The 16,879-nt window shown below is 45.3% G+C and overlaps 1 protein-coding gene across 1 annotated transcript in view; it reads right to left on the minus strand.

The window, feature by feature from the left end:
• Positions 1-335: 335 nt before the first annotated feature.
• RFT1 (RFT1 homolog) overlaps positions 336-16,879 on the minus strand; it is a 36,592-nt gene continuing 20,048 nt past the window's right edge. The window contains exons 8-13 of the mRNA XM_061195434.1: positions 13,899-13,949; positions 13,052-13,182; positions 11,749-11,893; positions 6,242-6,347; positions 1,092-1,341; positions 336-763 (exon numbers count right to left, since the gene is read on the minus strand). Coding sequence (XP_061051417.1) covers positions 596-763; positions 1,092-1,341; positions 6,242-6,347; positions 11,749-11,893; positions 13,052-13,182; positions 13,899-13,949 — 851 coding nt within the window. The 3' untranslated portion in view covers positions 336-595. The remainder of the gene's footprint in view (positions 764-1,091; positions 1,342-6,241; positions 6,348-11,748; positions 11,894-13,051; positions 13,183-13,898; positions 13,950-16,879) is intronic.

Below are 16,879 nucleotides of genomic sequence, written 5' to 3' on the forward strand. Positions count from 1 at the left end.
CTGAAAGACTGTGTCTTCATTTCTTGGATTTCTCATTGAGCAACATTTCTCCTTCGCTAAACAACCAGGCCACAGTGTTGACGTGGGGAAAGCCACAACTCCAGGGCCAACTTGTTCTTGTTTGGTGCACAACATCACATAACATCAAGTTCTCCTTCCAGCTTTTATGGAATATGTTAAATATTCCTGTGGAGGGTAAAGTGGCTACATCTCTCCTTCTGGGCCAGAAGATTATTAACTATTATCATCCAAGATAGAATTTGTTGGAACATGTAGTTCTGAAGGTCAATCTCAACCAAAAAGAATTAACACATTATTCAAAAAGAAAAATGCTGATTACAACAAAATGGTGAAAAAAATAATTGTATCTATTTTAAAAGCTTTTTGGTCTTCCCTTAAAAATGGAACTCCTCCTTGCTGTCTGAAACCTCAAATGGACAGTAAGTGTTTGGTCTGGTGGTTCGCTCCGATGACTCACCTGTGTGTTGGTCTCGCTCCACTACAGACCCCTAACTGGGCTCTTCTGCATAGAAAACATGTTCCACCCACAAAACTGCCCCACAGCTGGTCCAGGTGCCACAAGGCTTCCGCGAGGTCATGTCGTTTTGTCAGTGAGTCTCGACACACCTAACTGAGTCCTAAGAAAGTGGATCAGCTTGGTCTCTGTGAGGAACGCTGTCCCAAGAGTCGCTCCCAAACAGAGGGCCCCCACAGCGACGTGCAACAGCATGGCTGGCCAGCCCCGCTCACAGCAGAGGAACACCTGCAGAAAGAAACCACTGTCACTGCCCTGGGCCCCCAGCCGTACCTCCTTTCTCTGGGGCAAGCCAGGGGGAGTGGAGGCCCTACCGCTCCAGCTTCCAGTCAGGTAAAGGCATGACAGCTATGTACTAGGGTCTACTCTGTTCCCACGGGTACCACTGATCAGTCATTTCTATCATAAGATGCTGTCCCAGAAGCTTAGGGGAACGGGTAAGAGGAAGCAAGTACTTGTCCAGCTGGGTCAGGTAGAGCAGGAACGGGATGCCTGGAATGAGGGACAGTGGACATGCTGCAAAATCACGTGGTGTGAAGGCTGCGGGGCACCTCACCTCGGAAACAGCAGTAATGCCACCACTGAGGGCAAATGCCCCGAGGAGGACTGGCGACAGGAACAGGCCGGCCAGGGGCTTGTGGGGGCTCTTCCGGTAGTAGTGGTGGATGAAGCAAAGGCTGTGTGTGATCCGAATGCCCATGTTGAAGCAGTTGGCCAAGATGAAGCCCACGCTGCCACACCAATGGGTCAGGAGATAGGCTAACAGCAGGAACGAAGATGAGAGGGCCAGCATTGTGAAATTGTACCTGGGAAGAGGGAGGCAAGCAATGCAGGGCAGTGGGTACCTGGTCCCAAGACCGGGCTGCTGCAAAGAAAGTGGCTGTGAACATGAATTCACAGAAAGCACCTTCAAGTTCCCGCGATCCAGCTGATTTTCACAACATCGAATGCTAAGTGCACAACATGGAAATGTCACTGTCCCTTTCACCCCTGAATAGAAGAGTAGGAAAATGAACAACTCAACATATTTATGGTGTTTAAGGATAATAACTGGTTAGTTTAAGTGACACTGTGATCAGAACACATAAAAATCCTTTTCAGCCTGTCTTTAACGTGAGACACAACAATATGACACGGGTAACAATTACATGTGAATAGGCACTCTGACAGGTCCTGTGAGGGGTGCTGGGGATGCACTGGTGGATGAACACACGGCCCTTTCCCTGTGGAGCTTGGATCCGTTTTATGGACGAGGAAACCAGGCAGAGAGAGGCTAAGTAATTTGCCTAAGGAATGAGCCGACACCCCAACCTGACCCCTGGCCCCTAATCTTTAGCACCGCATACCGCTTCCCTTGCAAAATGCAGAAGCCCCATAACCTTGGCCAGTGGATCTCACTCAAAGCAAGTGACCAGCTTCCATAATGAAATGGAAACAGGGAGCAAGGCCTGGACCACCTTAAGGGTTTCCCAGACTCTTACACATCCCTCCTCTGCTCTCTGCATCTCCAGAGCTCTGTGGGTTCTATGACTGGAGCGATTATACTGCTCCTTTCACTTCTATGATTCCAGAGCAGCACATCACTTAGTTATCTTCAGTTTTCACTTCTCAACTGAGTCTCAGCAGAGATAAAATAGCTGCCACAGTCTTCCAAAAGGCTTGTGGTACATCCATGAACAAAATTCTCTAGCATCTCGTTTCTGCCTAGCACACAGCAGGCATTCTAAGTGTATAGTTGTTGAGGGAACCAAACTCCTTAGATCCCCAAGCTGTGTCAGCTGGGTTAGGAAACCTCAGAGGCCACCACTCAGGTTCTGTACAGGAGGGAGGGGTGGTAAGAAAGCCACTGTGGCCTCCAAATGCCCAGGTTCTGGTCCTTGGGCTGACCAAGCCCAAGGTGCTATGGGAGATATAATTCATCAGAGAGGATAGCAAGAACACACATCCGTGCACGCGTGCACACACACACACACACACACACACACTGTACTCCAACAGGGGAGGTATGCTTTCATCCAGAATTCCAGAGAGGGAATTCATTTGCTTCTTAGTTGAGAGAGTTTCTTTTAATGAGTAATGGAACTACAAGAGCCCACATCTTCAAAGGGGAAGTTTCTTCACTAACTGCTAATCAATGATCAGAATGGCCAACTTTATAACAGGCCACTGAGGCTGGGCCAGTACTCTGACCTCTTTTCCAAAAAGAAGCAGAGATGTGTAATCTGTTCAGTTTTTTTTCAGAAATGATCTCAGAAAGGTTTATTAAGACCAATGCTTGGAGTTTAGGCCATAGGTTCACAAACTTTCAAAGTCATCCTCACCCAGCCCCAAGTAGAATGGAAACAATGAATGAAATCATGCTAATTCAAGCAGGGACAAGTTCCATGGTGTGGTTTCTTTAACGTAGCCATTCGGGAGGTGCTGATGATGATGGAGTCCACTGTTTTTCACTAGAAGAGGGCTCTGCAGCTACTGAACTTTCCAGAACTCATAAATCTACAGCCTTAAAGACATTATCCACTTCAGGAAAAAATGAGAATTTTAAAGATAAAATTAAAATGCCACTTTTTAAATCAATGGAAAATTAGTCAGTGACAATGACTATTTTCTAAGGCTTGGCTAACATAGACAGGAAGTTATTTAATCAGGCTTATCAAAAGATAGATGACTGCAGCAGCAACTGAAGCATCCCCCAGTGGGTGCTGGTTGAAAACATCAAGGCACAGCCATACGTTGTAGGCTTCGCAACCATGCAAAGGATGGTGCCAGTCTTGTGTGCACTCGTCCTTCATTCAACAGTTACGGAGTCCCACTCCACATTGGGCACTCAAGGGCCAACAAGTCAGAAAAAGGAGCTGTCAGTCTTGGGCCTCTGCATCACTGTCCCCTCTGCCTGGAAGGTTCGGCCCCATCTTTGCATAGCAGACTCTTCTTGGTCATCCAGGCCTCAGCCTAAATGCCACCTCCTTGGAGGGGCCCCCCCAATCTAAAAACGCCCCCACTCTCACTACATAACCCTGTTTTAGTTCTCTGCAAAGCACAATATTTTCTTGCTTATTTACTTGTTTGCTACCTGCCTTCCCCACTGTCAGCTCCAGGAGAGCAGGGATCGCTTCTCTTTTGTTCATTGCTGAATTCCTGGAGCTTAAAGAAATGCCTGTTAGAGAGTAGATGCTCAAAAAGTATTTGTCAGATGAACAAAAGAAAATGATATATCCTTAACAAAACACAACAAAAATCCTTCAGTGGAGCATAATGTAAAAGCCATCAATTTTATGCTATACATAGTATGAGGTTATTAACAAAAAAGCAACCTGCAGTTCAATGGACATTCTAATATTTCACATCCAACCAAATCCCCTATTTTTATTTAGAAAAACACTGATTAACCTGTAGGTAGTTAACTAAAAGCCATGATTTCATCAGTATATATTTTTCAATTCAGAATCTGAAATGTACAACGTAAATCAATCATAACACTTAACTAAGCTGCTCAATTCTACTATAAAAATTCTTACTACCGTTTTATGTCTGGCTAAATTCATAGAGAGGGAAAAAATGCTGGGGTCTGTGATGAGCCCAGGTGCTCCCTGTGTTCAGACAGGACTGAGGGTTGGGGCCAGGGGCCCAGACAGAAAGGGGGCTGCTATGTTTAATACAAACCTGGAGACCATGCTTAAAGGCACACACATTTTACTCTTGGGGGAAGTGAGTTACTTCAGATGAGAACAAGGCCCTGTCTTTTCTCTTTGTTGACTACTAATACCATGAAAACAATTTTCCAGATTTTAATATACTGTCCTGATCCCATTACTACAAATAACTTAAAAAGTTGCTTTCTTTGGGTCAATGCAATGTAAGAGAAACCAAAGCAACCGGCCACTGTCTATATTCCCCCATGATTTGTTGCAAGATATGTATTTTTAATGTTTTAATCAGGCTTAGTGTTGATTCTCCCCCTCAACACTAATGCTGAAATTGTTATAACAAAATTCCCTTCAAAGAGATAGATTCTTAGTCCAGAACTCTTTCCACTACACCTCAGTGCCTTATTTAGTATGTTTTAAATTATATTTTTAAATTATTTCATGTTAGAAGCACCTTTCAAGTAGAAACACAGTACTTCAAAATTAAACTTAGAGAACATTTTATCCACTTAAAAAAAAAAAAAAAGATACACTCAAAGCGGTTTATAGGTATAAATTTAACTGTCTGAAGTAAAATCCATGTCTAGACCACCATTTGAAAACTATGGGTTGTGACCTAAAAGTAGGCTGGGAAATCAATTAAGTGGGTCATGACATGGCAGTTTAAAGAATGAAATAGAACAGAATTAAAAACCATCAGTGTGTCCTGTGCGTAACCGGGGTACTTGTTGCTTCATGGAAGCTTCCTTTCAGTCACACCCAAATATGCACTGGGTCACAGTGTTCAATGCAGTTTTCACTTTGAAAGCTGGTCTGAGCCAGCGGTTCCTAAGGCCCTCGCTATCTATCATCAGCAATCTCCTGGAGCTGAGTAATAAAAGACTCCTTGGCCTAAGTTCCTAAAATTCCAGTTCAGCTGGTATGGGAGGGGGCCAGAACTTCTGAGCAGTCTGGGCTGGGACCACTGCCCTAGACTCCAGTTCTCAACTACGGTGTAGCATACAAGGTCACCAAGCCTCTGTGAGACAGGTCCCAGTGGGAAGCAGACAGAGGCTGCTCTGAATGAGAGGAAGGGTTCGTCAACTCTCTGAGTACCTTTTTCCCATCCTACCCCCGCACCGGGACTCTGAGGGGTTTCAACAGCACTCAGGGCACTACAGAGGCAGCATGAAACCCCCGAGGGACCCAGACCTCAAGGGGCAAAGGGATAACGAGGGCCGCTCGCCCCATTACTTACACCCACCCCTTCTCTCTTCTTCTTCCTCTCTCTTCTTTGTCCCTATCAGTTGTATCCTTCTCCTCAACTGCACTCTGCAGTGATGTCTTCAGATACCACCTTGCTAATTTTGGCATCTGGGACACAAGAGATCAATGATCCTAGGTGTGGGTCAGAGGCTCTTACCAGGAGTTCACGTCAGAATCATTGAGGAGTTTTAAAAAAACATTCACATGCTCAGGGCCTGCCGATTCTGTAGGCGTGGTAGGAGAGAGAGTGGTGGGAGTAGGGTGGACAGGAATCTGCATTTCTAACAAGCTCCATGGGGCACTGTGACTCATAACCAGTGTTAAAAACTTCTGCTTGAAATTCCAGGGCAGAGGTCCTGACCTGGGGGGTCAATGGATGGGAAAAAATGTGGCAAAACTTGTATGTGCACTTGGGCCTTTCTCTGAGGAGAGGTGTCACAGATCCCTGAGATTCTGCAAGACCTACAAATCAGATTCTATAGATCTGCATCTTGAAGAAGCTCCTTGGTAACCTATCGGAGCACTGGGCAAGGAGGTGGGTGGAGGAGTGGACCTTGTCTGGTGCCTGCCTCTGCCCACCTGGACTAACACAACCCTTCAGGGCCCAGACTTCTCCCTTCACAAAGGGAGGCGAGGAGCAGTTGCTGCCCCCAGCCCTACCGTGGGGAGGACTTACTGAATGGTGCCTGAGGAAGGCACCACACTCCTGGTTCTAAAAGAGCCTTCTGTAAATGTATGTTCAGAATGAAAAGAAAGAAGTTACTTCATTTTGGCTGAAGGCCATAATTAGAGGTGTGTCTTTAAGGTTACCTACCTGTCGACCTCCTCTTTGCTCATGGCAGCAAATGTGAAACACTCGGTCACTCCATTGATGGCAAGCAGGAGGACGTAAAGACAATAGGCACGCAGCAGGACAGGACCTGTAAGGAAACAACCCACCGAGACTCCAGAGCCCAAACGGGAGGCCCACGGGCACCCTCACTTCGGCTGGTTGGTCAGAGAACACCAGAGCTGGGTCATGAGCCCTGCTGATGTCATCAGTGGGCAGACGCATGCTTGAGCCTATGGTCTTAACTATCTGGAAGGACTCCCAGCATTCTACAGTACTGACTAAAATAAACAGCTAAAAACAAAAGGACAATTAGGAATAAATGTACAGATCTCTTGCCTAACAACTAAAAGCTTATCTAGCCAGCAAGCAAATCTCACTTTTTAAATCAGCATGAAGAAGCCTGCTAGTTTGAGCACTTGGGGACACTAGTGGCCCTGCATGCTAAGAGAAACTCAGTTGAGGAGGCCCTGAAGAAGCCCAGGGCTCAGGAGCAGCAGGAAACTACAGAGATAGAACACCCACAACTCTGCAGGGAGAATCAGAGCCTGCAAAATTATTTTCTCCTAAAACAAAGTGATGTGGTTCTACAGCTAACTAACAAGCTTTGGGAAGATCTGCTAACAAAAATCGGGAGCCTTAAAACGAAATTGATCCCCTCTTTTTTTTTTCCCTGGCCGAGCTGCGCAGCTTGCAGGACATTAGTTCCCAACCAGGGATTGAACCTGGGCCCTCAGCAGTGAAAGTGCCAAGTCCTAACCACTGGACCACGAGGGAATTCCCTGATCCCCTCTTTTAAGAGGGTCATTACTGAGAGGCAGCCAAGCAGTTTCTAATAAAATAAACATGTACTTAACCTATGATCCAGCAATTCTACTCCTAGGTGTACAACCAACAGAAACAAATGCATGTGTTCACAAAAACATGTGTACAAAAACATCCATAGCAGTTTTATTCCTAACAGCCCAAAGTGACCATCGACAGGAGAAGGGATAAACAAACTATGGGCCGGCCACACAAAGAAATACTTCTCAGCAGTCAAGTTGAAAAAAAACTACTGATGCATGTAAAAGCATGGATGAATCTCAAAAACATTATATTGAGGGAAAGAAGCCGAACATGAAAGTGCCCATGCTGTATGATTTCATTTATATGAAATTCTCTTTAAAAGCAATACTAATCTATGGTAACAGAAATCAGAGAAGTGCTTGTCTCTGAGTTGGAGGGGGGCAGTTGACTGGAAAGGGTCCTAAGAGAACATTCTGGGGTAAGAGAAATGTTCTGTATCTTAATCTGGATGTTGGTTACATGGGTGTAGATATTTGTCAAAACTCATCAAACTGTGCTCTTTTTTTTTTTAACGCATTTTAAAAAATTTTATTTATTTATTTTTGGCTGCATTGGGTCTTCGTTGCTGCACGCGGGCTTTCTCTAGTTGCAGCGAGCGGGGGCTACTCTTCGTTGTGGTGCGCACGCTTCTCATTGTGGTGGCTTCTCTTGTTGCAGAGCACGGGCTCTAGGCGCACAGGTTTCAGTAGTTGTGGCACGTGGGCTCAGTAGTTGTGGCTCGCAGGCTCAGTAGTTGTGGCACACGGGCTTAGGTGCTCCACGGCATGTGGCATCTTCCCGGACCAGGGCTCGAACCTATGTCCCTTGCATTGGCAGGCGGATTCTTAACCACTGCGCCACCAGGGAAGCCCCCAAACTGTGCTCTTAAGAGGACAGCATTTTAATTTATGTAAATTAGACCTCAATAACGAAAAAACTTAACTGCTAAAAGAAAAGGGAAAGGCGGGGGGAGTTCCAGAGTCTCGGAATCTGAAACTTATTCATGGTGTATGAAAGCTGCTTAATATAAAACATCCCTGCGTCATGGGGACCCTAAATAGTTTTACGGCCATCAAAAAGGACAAAAGGACTACTAACAGGGCGGCCCTGATGGCCCTCTCTTGGGTTCACACTGTACCGTATCCTGTTGCATTTCATTCCCCAAGTCGCTGCAGAAAGTAGCCTGGCCCCCACCCCAGCTGTGGGATGACTCCAGCAAAGGAGGCAGGGACCAGGTTCTGCCCTGCGGTGGCTCGAGGCTATGCTCAGTGTGCTTCCTGCTTCTCTCCATCCTCCTCTCTCTGGCAGAGAGGAGCGGGGCTCCTCTCCTAACCTGCACCTCTCACTTGGTAACTGAAAGCCGACGGCATGTGTGAGTCTATCTGAAGGTGGATAGTGAGCTGCTTTGCAATGTGGAGGACACAAAACTCCTGCATGAAACGGTGATTCAAGTAGAAGCGCTTTGAGTCAATTTTGGGGAAAGAGGTTGGAATTGGGGAATTTGTGGATGGAACCTTAAACTATGGATTGAAGTGAGTGGTAGTATGGCTTGAATTATATATCCCCTTCAAAAGTAATCTGAAGTAATTTGAAGTCTAATAGATTTATCTAGATCTATTAGAGTATGATCTATTTGGAAACAGGGTCTTTATAAAGATAACCAAGTTAAAATGAGGTCATTAGGGTGGGCCCTAATCCATTATGACTGGTGTCCTTATAAAAAAGGGAAATTTGGACACAGAGACAGACACTCACAGAGGGAAGACAATGTGAAGACACACAGGGAGAAGACAGCCACGTGATAGGAGTTAATACATTTCCAAGCCAAGGATTGCCGGCCAACACCATTAGCTAGAAGAGGCAAGGAAGGGTGCTTACTCTGGAGATGTCAGAGAGAGCACGGCCCTGCTGATACCTGGATTTCAGACTTCTGCCCTCCAGAACTGTGAGACAATCAATTTCTGTTGAAATTAAGCCACCCAGTTTGTGATACATTGTTATCGCAGCCCTAGGAAACTAATATTAGGGGATTGAGAAGAAAAAAAGATTTTAAAAAATAAAAGAGAAGACACTGCTTTGGGAAAGCAAGTGTTCTCCTTACTTGCTGCAAATAATAAATCCTTCCTTCTCCAGACAAAAAAAAGTAAAAGAAAGGGCAAGAGAGAAGCACCTAAGAGATAAATGTGAGAAATCTCAGGGAAGTTCACTGAATGTATTTTTCTTTAGGATGGAAAAGCTAGGTATGAGAAAGACTTCTGAGAAAAGTCTCTGAGCACTTCCAAAGCCCCTAATTATATACAGGGCTAGGGCCAAGTAATGCAAAGCAAAACCACAATGCCCCACGAAAGCCTGCCTGTGGTGCGCCCAAGTCCTACATTTGGAGACAGCAGCACAGAGGCCTCTGAGAGGCCACTTCAGGTCATAGGTGAGTCCATTTCACAGGTGAGGAAAAAGACCAGCACGCAACTGGGGCAACGGAGGACAGCAGCATTGCAAGGTCCACTTTCAAAACTAAGTGGTTGGGCTGAGGCATGGAAAGTTCCCATTCTTTTCTGATTCAGTAAGACTTTCTGGAGAAAGTAAAGTTTTGTGAGGTAGTTTTAAGGGAACAAAAAAGACTATGGTGGGGGGCGGAGAGCAGCAGTGTTAATGTTTTCTGGCACAGGAAAGGCATTCTGATATGCAGCACTAGTCCGAAGAGTCAGGAGTAGGGCAAGGAGAAGATGGGTGGAGTGCAGACAAGGGAAGGAAAGCCGACAGGCACCCTGGGGAGACAAAATGACCCTCCCAGAGGCACAGAGAACTGGAAGTTTGGTCAAAATGAGAAGCAGTTGCAATGAGGAGACAAATGCTGGAAGACCTTGCCAGGACAGGGATGCTGATGGAGGCCTGAGCCAGGCAAGAGATGACAAGGGTCCTAAAGATCCTGCAGCGGCTACACCAAACCACACATCCTTTTCAGAGACTGAGAAACCAGACCACTCTCAAGACTCTTCTCTCTCTGAAGATGAGACAGAGAGGGTACCTTTTTGAGTCTAAAATTATTAACGACTCTGGGGCTTCCCTGGTGGCGCAGTGGTTGAGAATCCGCCTGCCAATGCAGGGGACATGGGTTAGAGCCCTGGTCCGGGAAGATCCCATGTGCCGCAGAGCAACTAAGCCCGTGTGCCACAACTATTGAGCCTGCGCTCCAGAGACCGTGAGCCACAACTACTGAGCCCTCAAGCCACAACTACTGAAGCCCGCGTGCCTAGAGCCCGTGCTCCGCAACAAGAGAAGCCACCGCAGTGAGAAGCCCGCGCACTGCAACGAAGAGTAGCCCCCACTCGCCGCAGCTACAGAAAGCCTGCGTGCAGCAATGAAGACCCAATGCAGCCAAAAATAAAAAATAATAATAAATTAAAAATAAAAAATAAATAAAATTATTAATGACTCTGACATAAACCATCAGACAGAATTTATTACCTTAGAAATCAACTAACACTGACCCTTTTAAATTCTCAAGACTGGTACCAGCATCTCACTTGAGTAAAAGGACCACACAATGACAATGGTTTGTTGATATATCTTCTATGATTAACGAATCCAGCAAGTGAACATTACATGGACGGGACAGCCCTTTCCTCGTGGCTTTGTCCTGTGGTTGCATTACAAAGGCTGCTCCTTGGTGACTACCTTTCCAAAGGGGCAGAGCTGCTGTGAAATAGCCTGTCTCGCTCTCTGCACACTGACTTGCTAATGGCTTCCTAATGCGGGCCTCCCTGCAGTTGCCTGACCCAGGCAGCCGCAAACCACGTCATTGGTTTCATGGCAGGTGTTTCTCCAAACTTAACAACCTTTGCTGTCAAGCAGAAACTCGGCCCTTCTTCCCCTAATACTAAAAGTTTGGGCCCATTATAGTGGCGACTAAAACATGCCAGTGACCTTGTAAAATGGCACTGGAGAAGGCCCTTTACATTTGAGATAGGGCAGCAGAAAGAAGTCTTCAGGGTTCTTGTCTAGTGACCTGAGGAATTAAAAACATCTTTGCTAAACCCAAGATGAAACACTCCAAATGGATTGCCACTCCACGACCCAGCGCATTTTGAAACTGGTGAAGTTCCCAGGGCCCAGCGATGCTGTGAAACGCCCAGTGGCCTGGGCACCAAGTGTTTCAAAGTTAGACACATTCAATACTTTTCTCCTTCAAAACCCAAGAGTCACTGGATTAAATATACCACTTTATTTGCCGAGATCAATTTCATTCTCTGCAAATGGCTCTGGGTTATCCTTCGGAGGCTTTTATGCATCAGGCCGTGAGATTTATGTGGCATTTACTGTCTTCAGATGTGTTTAGTACCAAGCGGAGACTCATCAGAGCCTGCTCTCTGCCTTCCTCGCTTACCCCAGAGGGAGCACAGGGAAGCAATCGGCAAAACACATTTTAGGGCTAAGAGGAAAGCCAAGGATTCATAACAACTGCTCCAAGTGAGGTTGCGGGACTGATCGACCTGGTGCCAAAGCTCCAACTGCACCCTGAGTTGGTTTGACCTCAGGTGCCCCAGCTACCGGCAATTTTCCCTACACTGACACACATGTCAGTCGTGTGTTTGAATTTTGTAAGACTCTTCTAAATATTTCGGTTTGGAAATTAGAACAGATCTGGAAAAACCTCTCGTGCATACCTGATCCTGAGCTAAGCATGGCCCCTCCATAGATGTCCAAAGCCAGCTGAGAATAGGCAAAGCCGAAAACAGAGATGGTCAGGCCAGTGAGCAGGGCCAGCTTTAGCAGGGACTCCAAAACCGCAGCGGCCACAGCAACGTCCTCCTTGGGCCGGGGGAGAGGGAAGGAAGTGGGATGAATCATGAGCTAAAGAAAAACTTCACATCTGACTTTCTCCCTTTGCTGTTTTACAGATCACTCTTTCAACTGCTGAGGGCCATCACTGCTTTTCTGTAGCCTGGGTTTGTTTCTATGTCAATTAGAATGGAGGGAAAAAGACAAAGTGTACCTCCTTAGGCAGTGCAGGGGAGGGTTAGTTTTTAACTCATTTAGGATAAACTATCTCAAATGTTGCCTAGGAAACACTCACTTCCCCCTCTGACATTTATTCTTGAATGGATGAGTTTTTACATTGCTAGCTAGCTTTGTCAGCGTGCTTCTCCTGACAAACAACTCCAAACCCTGATGTTCCTGGAATCTACACTTAGGAAAACATTCCTAAATCAGTCTGAGAACCAGATTAGCTCATTTTGAAATACTGTGCATAAACTGCATTTTGCAAAATGTCTTCTAAGAGATGTAAGAGGCCGACTTAGCTTGCTTCTAATTCTAAGACAGACATTTTCAATGGTTCTAGGAAAAGGGAAGTTTCTACAACCAAATACTCCTGGATTAAAATCTCTTCTGTTTTTACTGGCCGGAGTATATCGATTCTCAGAGTCAGAATGGAGCTCTGGGCATGTCACAGTCCTTAAGAAGCTAAACAACTTCTTAAGTTGTTTAGCGAGCGAGACCTTAAACCCGCATGTTGGTGAGCGAGACCAAATGCCCGCATGCTTTCCTCCCTGCACCCTCAGTTAGCCTTGACCCAGTCTCTGCATCCTTCGGCTCATCTTTTGTACTTGAGAATCTGAGGATGGGGGAGGCAACCTCATTCTTACACCTAAGACTAGACCATGGAAAGAGGTCTGCGCTGCACTGGGGACAGCCGCAGAGAGTTCTGAGAGGGCTGGGACAAGAATAAGGTCACAAAGAAGGACAAAGGGTGAAAAAGAAGGGCTGGTCAGGGGGAAAAGGAGAAGCTGTGAAAGAAGAAGTGAGCTCAGGGTCTTGCCATCATTCAGAATGTGATAGAAGAATGAAAACGAGAAGAAAATTTCAGATCTAACAGAGGGGAACAGATAGTTCCACGTTTCTGTCTGTTTATCCTGCGCATAGACAGAGAATTCACTTGGGAGATGGTGACGTGAGAACCAAGACTACCTCCTTCTGAAGTATGGCATCCTTTTCTCTCTCCAGCACCTTAGCAAAGAATATATAAAAACTCTCTTCTATTGGCTGGAAAATTAATCTTGCCACAAGGGAGCCAAGATTATTCACTATATCATACACGCCTACAAAACAAAAAGGAAGAAATAACAATCATATTGGCTTTTCTATTTGAATTTTTATAGCACCATTAAAATTTTTTCTAATTTAATTTTTTAAATTAAACTTTTTGAGATAATTATAGATTCACATGGAGTTGCAAGAAAGAAAAGAGAGATCCACGTACCCTTTACCCAGTTCCCCAAACAGTAAATTCTTGCAAAACTATAGCACAGTATCACAACTGACATGGATACAGTCAAGATACAGAACATTTCCATCACCAGCATTTTTTTATAAAAGTCATTAATGCCAAGTTGATTTTTTTTCTTTTTATTTCCACTACTTTGGGATTATATTCAAAAATAAGTGTGAAAAAAATATTAAGACCTATCTAGCCACACAAACATGGAGCAAATCTTTGTGACTGCAATGAGCTCCCTTTTCCCTTAGCACCCTTTGGCCCCCAAAATGAGCACCAGAGCTCTGCAGAAAGCAGGGTAAGGGCAGAGAATCTCAAAAGAGAACTTGCCACCCACGTCACATGAGAGGGGATAGTCAAATATATATTTATAAAGACCTACAATTTTTAATCTTCAGGATTCATTTCTTATAATCTTTTTTTAAAAAATAATCTTCAGGTTCATTTTTTCATTAAATGTATCAAACTGCAGAGAAAAATATGAGAAAGTGTCTACTAATAGTTCATCTTTAATTAAAACAATACAGAATTTCATCTTACCCTGATCCCCAAAATTTAACACGTTCAAAAATGTCATCACATATCGCTCGCCTGTAAATGGAAAAGCAAACTAATTAGCATTTCAAATGTACAGTATTTTCTTGTTTCCTTTTCTTTTATCGTCTATCATCTCTTCCAGTTGGTAAATATTCTCAAAGAAGAAAAATTAAGTAATCAGTTGAAGACATGTTCCTTGTCCTAATGTTGATTTCAAATAATCTCAAAATAATAACAATTTGGATAGTGCAGGGGGCTTTACTGACAACAAATTTCCAAACCAGTTAAATTAAAAACAAAACAGGGGTTTCCCTGGTGGCGCAGTGGTTGAGAGTCTGCCTGCCAATGCAGGGGACACGGGTTCGAGCCCTGGTCTGGGAAGATCCCACATGCCGCGGAGCGACTAGGCCCGTGAGCCACAACTACTGAGCCTGCGCGTCTGGAGCCTGTGCTCCGCAACAGGAGAGGCCGCGATAGTGAGAGGCCCGCGCACCGCGATGAAGAGTGGCTCCCACTTGCCGCAACTGGAGAAAGCCCTCGCACAGAAATGAGGACCCAACACAGCCAAAAATAAATAAATAAATAAATAAATAAATAAAAACAAAAAAACAAAAATCAATAAAACCAGTCTGATAAGTTTTTTAAAAAGTATGAGGAGTTACTAAAATGTTAATGATGAAAATGATTATCTCAAGTTTTCAGGGAGGTCAGATAATCTGAGCGTAAATTCTGTGAAATGAAAGGTCCATGATTAAGTGCATAGATTCATCAAAAGTTTCCTCTCTGGGTGGATAAAGCTCCGTGGAGGCTGGCAGTTCCCTGGAGCCCAAGTTCACAATTCAAGACAGTCTAATGCTTTCAAGGTGAAGACACCAGCCCAGAGCCCTATTCCCCACCCCCAACTTCCATGAATGTTCTTATTATCTGTGAGTGGAAAGCACTGACCACTATGGAGGTGGGGCACTGAAGAATGTCCATAGCTCTGAAGGGCCAACTCTCACCTCCTAGCAACTTGCTCAAAGAGGAAAGCAATATTAAGAGACGAGAAGCAATGTGATCTTAAGTCCCTCTTCAGCCCTTCCCTGCCTACAATCTCCCAGCCACTGCATTTGTGGCAGGGACCTCTGCAAGTCTTCCCAGGCACGGGCCCTCAGGGACTGCACTAGTTCCCATCTATATCTCTGCTCTGCTCTGATCCATCCCCACCACTAACAGTTCCAGCTTTTGCAAATACAGATCTTAAGTCAATCCCTGCTTTCACAACTTTGAATGGCTCTGTAGTGTTTGCAAAAAGTCCAAGTGCCTTGATTCTGCATTTGAGGTCTTTTATTTTTTTATTATTATTATTATTTATAAATTTATTTATTTAATTTATTTATTTTTGGCTGCGTTCGGTCTTCATTGCTGCGCGTGGGCTTTCTCTAGTTGCGGCGAGTGGGGGCTACTCTGTTGCAGTGCGTGGGCTTCTCATTGCAATGGCTTCTCTTATTGCGGAGCATGGGCTCTAGGCGCGTGGGCTTCAGTAGTTGTGGCGCACAGGCTCAGCAGTTGTGGCTCGTGGGTTCTAGAGCGCAGGCTCAGTAGTTTTGGCGCACAGGCTTAGTTGCTCCGTGGTATGTGGGATCTTCCCGGACCAGGGCTTGAACCCATGTCCCCTGCATTGGCAGGCGGATTCTTAACCACTGCACCACCAGGGAAGCCCTTGAGGCCTTTTATAAACTTACCCCAAGCTATCTTTTTGGCCTCCCTTCACCAACCTCACCCCCACCTCCCACCATCACACTGTTATCCTCTGCTATACCCTACATGGAGGTTTTAGCCCCTCCAGCTGCTCTGAGTCAGGCTGGGCCGGTGTTCCCAGCCTCAGCTGTTGGTATTCTCACCACCTGCAATGACTTTTCTTCAGGGACTTCCCTGGGTTCTGGCACAAAAGGCCTCTCCCTCCCACGTTCTGTGAGCTCCCTGAGGGCAGGAACCATGTCTCAGTCATCTCCGTGCCCCTGGCTGCCTAGCAGAGCTCCAGGAAATTAAACAGCACTCAAGAGATGTCTGGCGAATGAGCTGGCATTTCCAAGTACAGCCCCTCACAGCCCTGTATCGGAGTTAACCACACAAATGCCTGTGTCTCTGGGGAGAGAATGAGCTCCTTGAGGCCACGGCCTGTTCCTCATTCATCTGTGTGTTCTCAGCACCTGACACACAGTGTTTAGGAAATGTGGGGGCAGAAAGTAACAGCATTTATATACACACACATACATACACATATACTATATACACACATACACACACATACACACACACACATATACTATATACACTCACACATACACACACATATACTATATACACTCACACATACACTCACACATACACACATATACTATATACACTCACACATACACACACATACACATACACTATATACACACACATACACACACACACATACACATATACTATATACACTCACACATACACTCACACATACATACACATATACTATATACACTCACACATACACACACATACATACACATATACTATATACACTCACACATACACACACACACATTTTTGCTATAACAATAAATGATTTCAAATTTTTTAGAGCTGTAGTTTTTAGAGAAGAAGAATCTGGGTGTCCTTGTCAAGCCCCTTCCTTACTTCACAGCCACAGAGAGGGAGGCCCTGGAAAGTCCCTAAGGGCCCTCTGCCAGCCAGGTCAGGACGGCCCAACCATGGAGCAGACCCAGCTTGGGAGGCTTGAGTGTGTGGCTGACACCTGCCACTGCAAACACGTCTAGCCACTGCAGTCCAGACAACCAACTTAGGGCCACTGCTTGCAACCAACTTAGGACCATTCCTCAACTCATTCAAACTGTCCTTTAAACTTCAGGAGGAAAAAAAAGTGCATTTAAGTAACACCCCTTCCCAAAACTCCCTCCATTGTTTTGCCTGTTCTAACAATAATGGGAACTATCACA

The sequence above is a fragment of the Eubalaena glacialis genome, chromosome 7, assembly GCF_028564815.1.
Source record: "Eubalaena glacialis isolate mEubGla1 chromosome 7, mEubGla1.1.hap2.+ XY, whole genome shotgun sequence".
In the NCBI taxonomy this organism is placed as follows: domain Eukaryota; kingdom Metazoa; phylum Chordata; class Mammalia; order Artiodactyla; family Balaenidae; genus Eubalaena; species Eubalaena glacialis.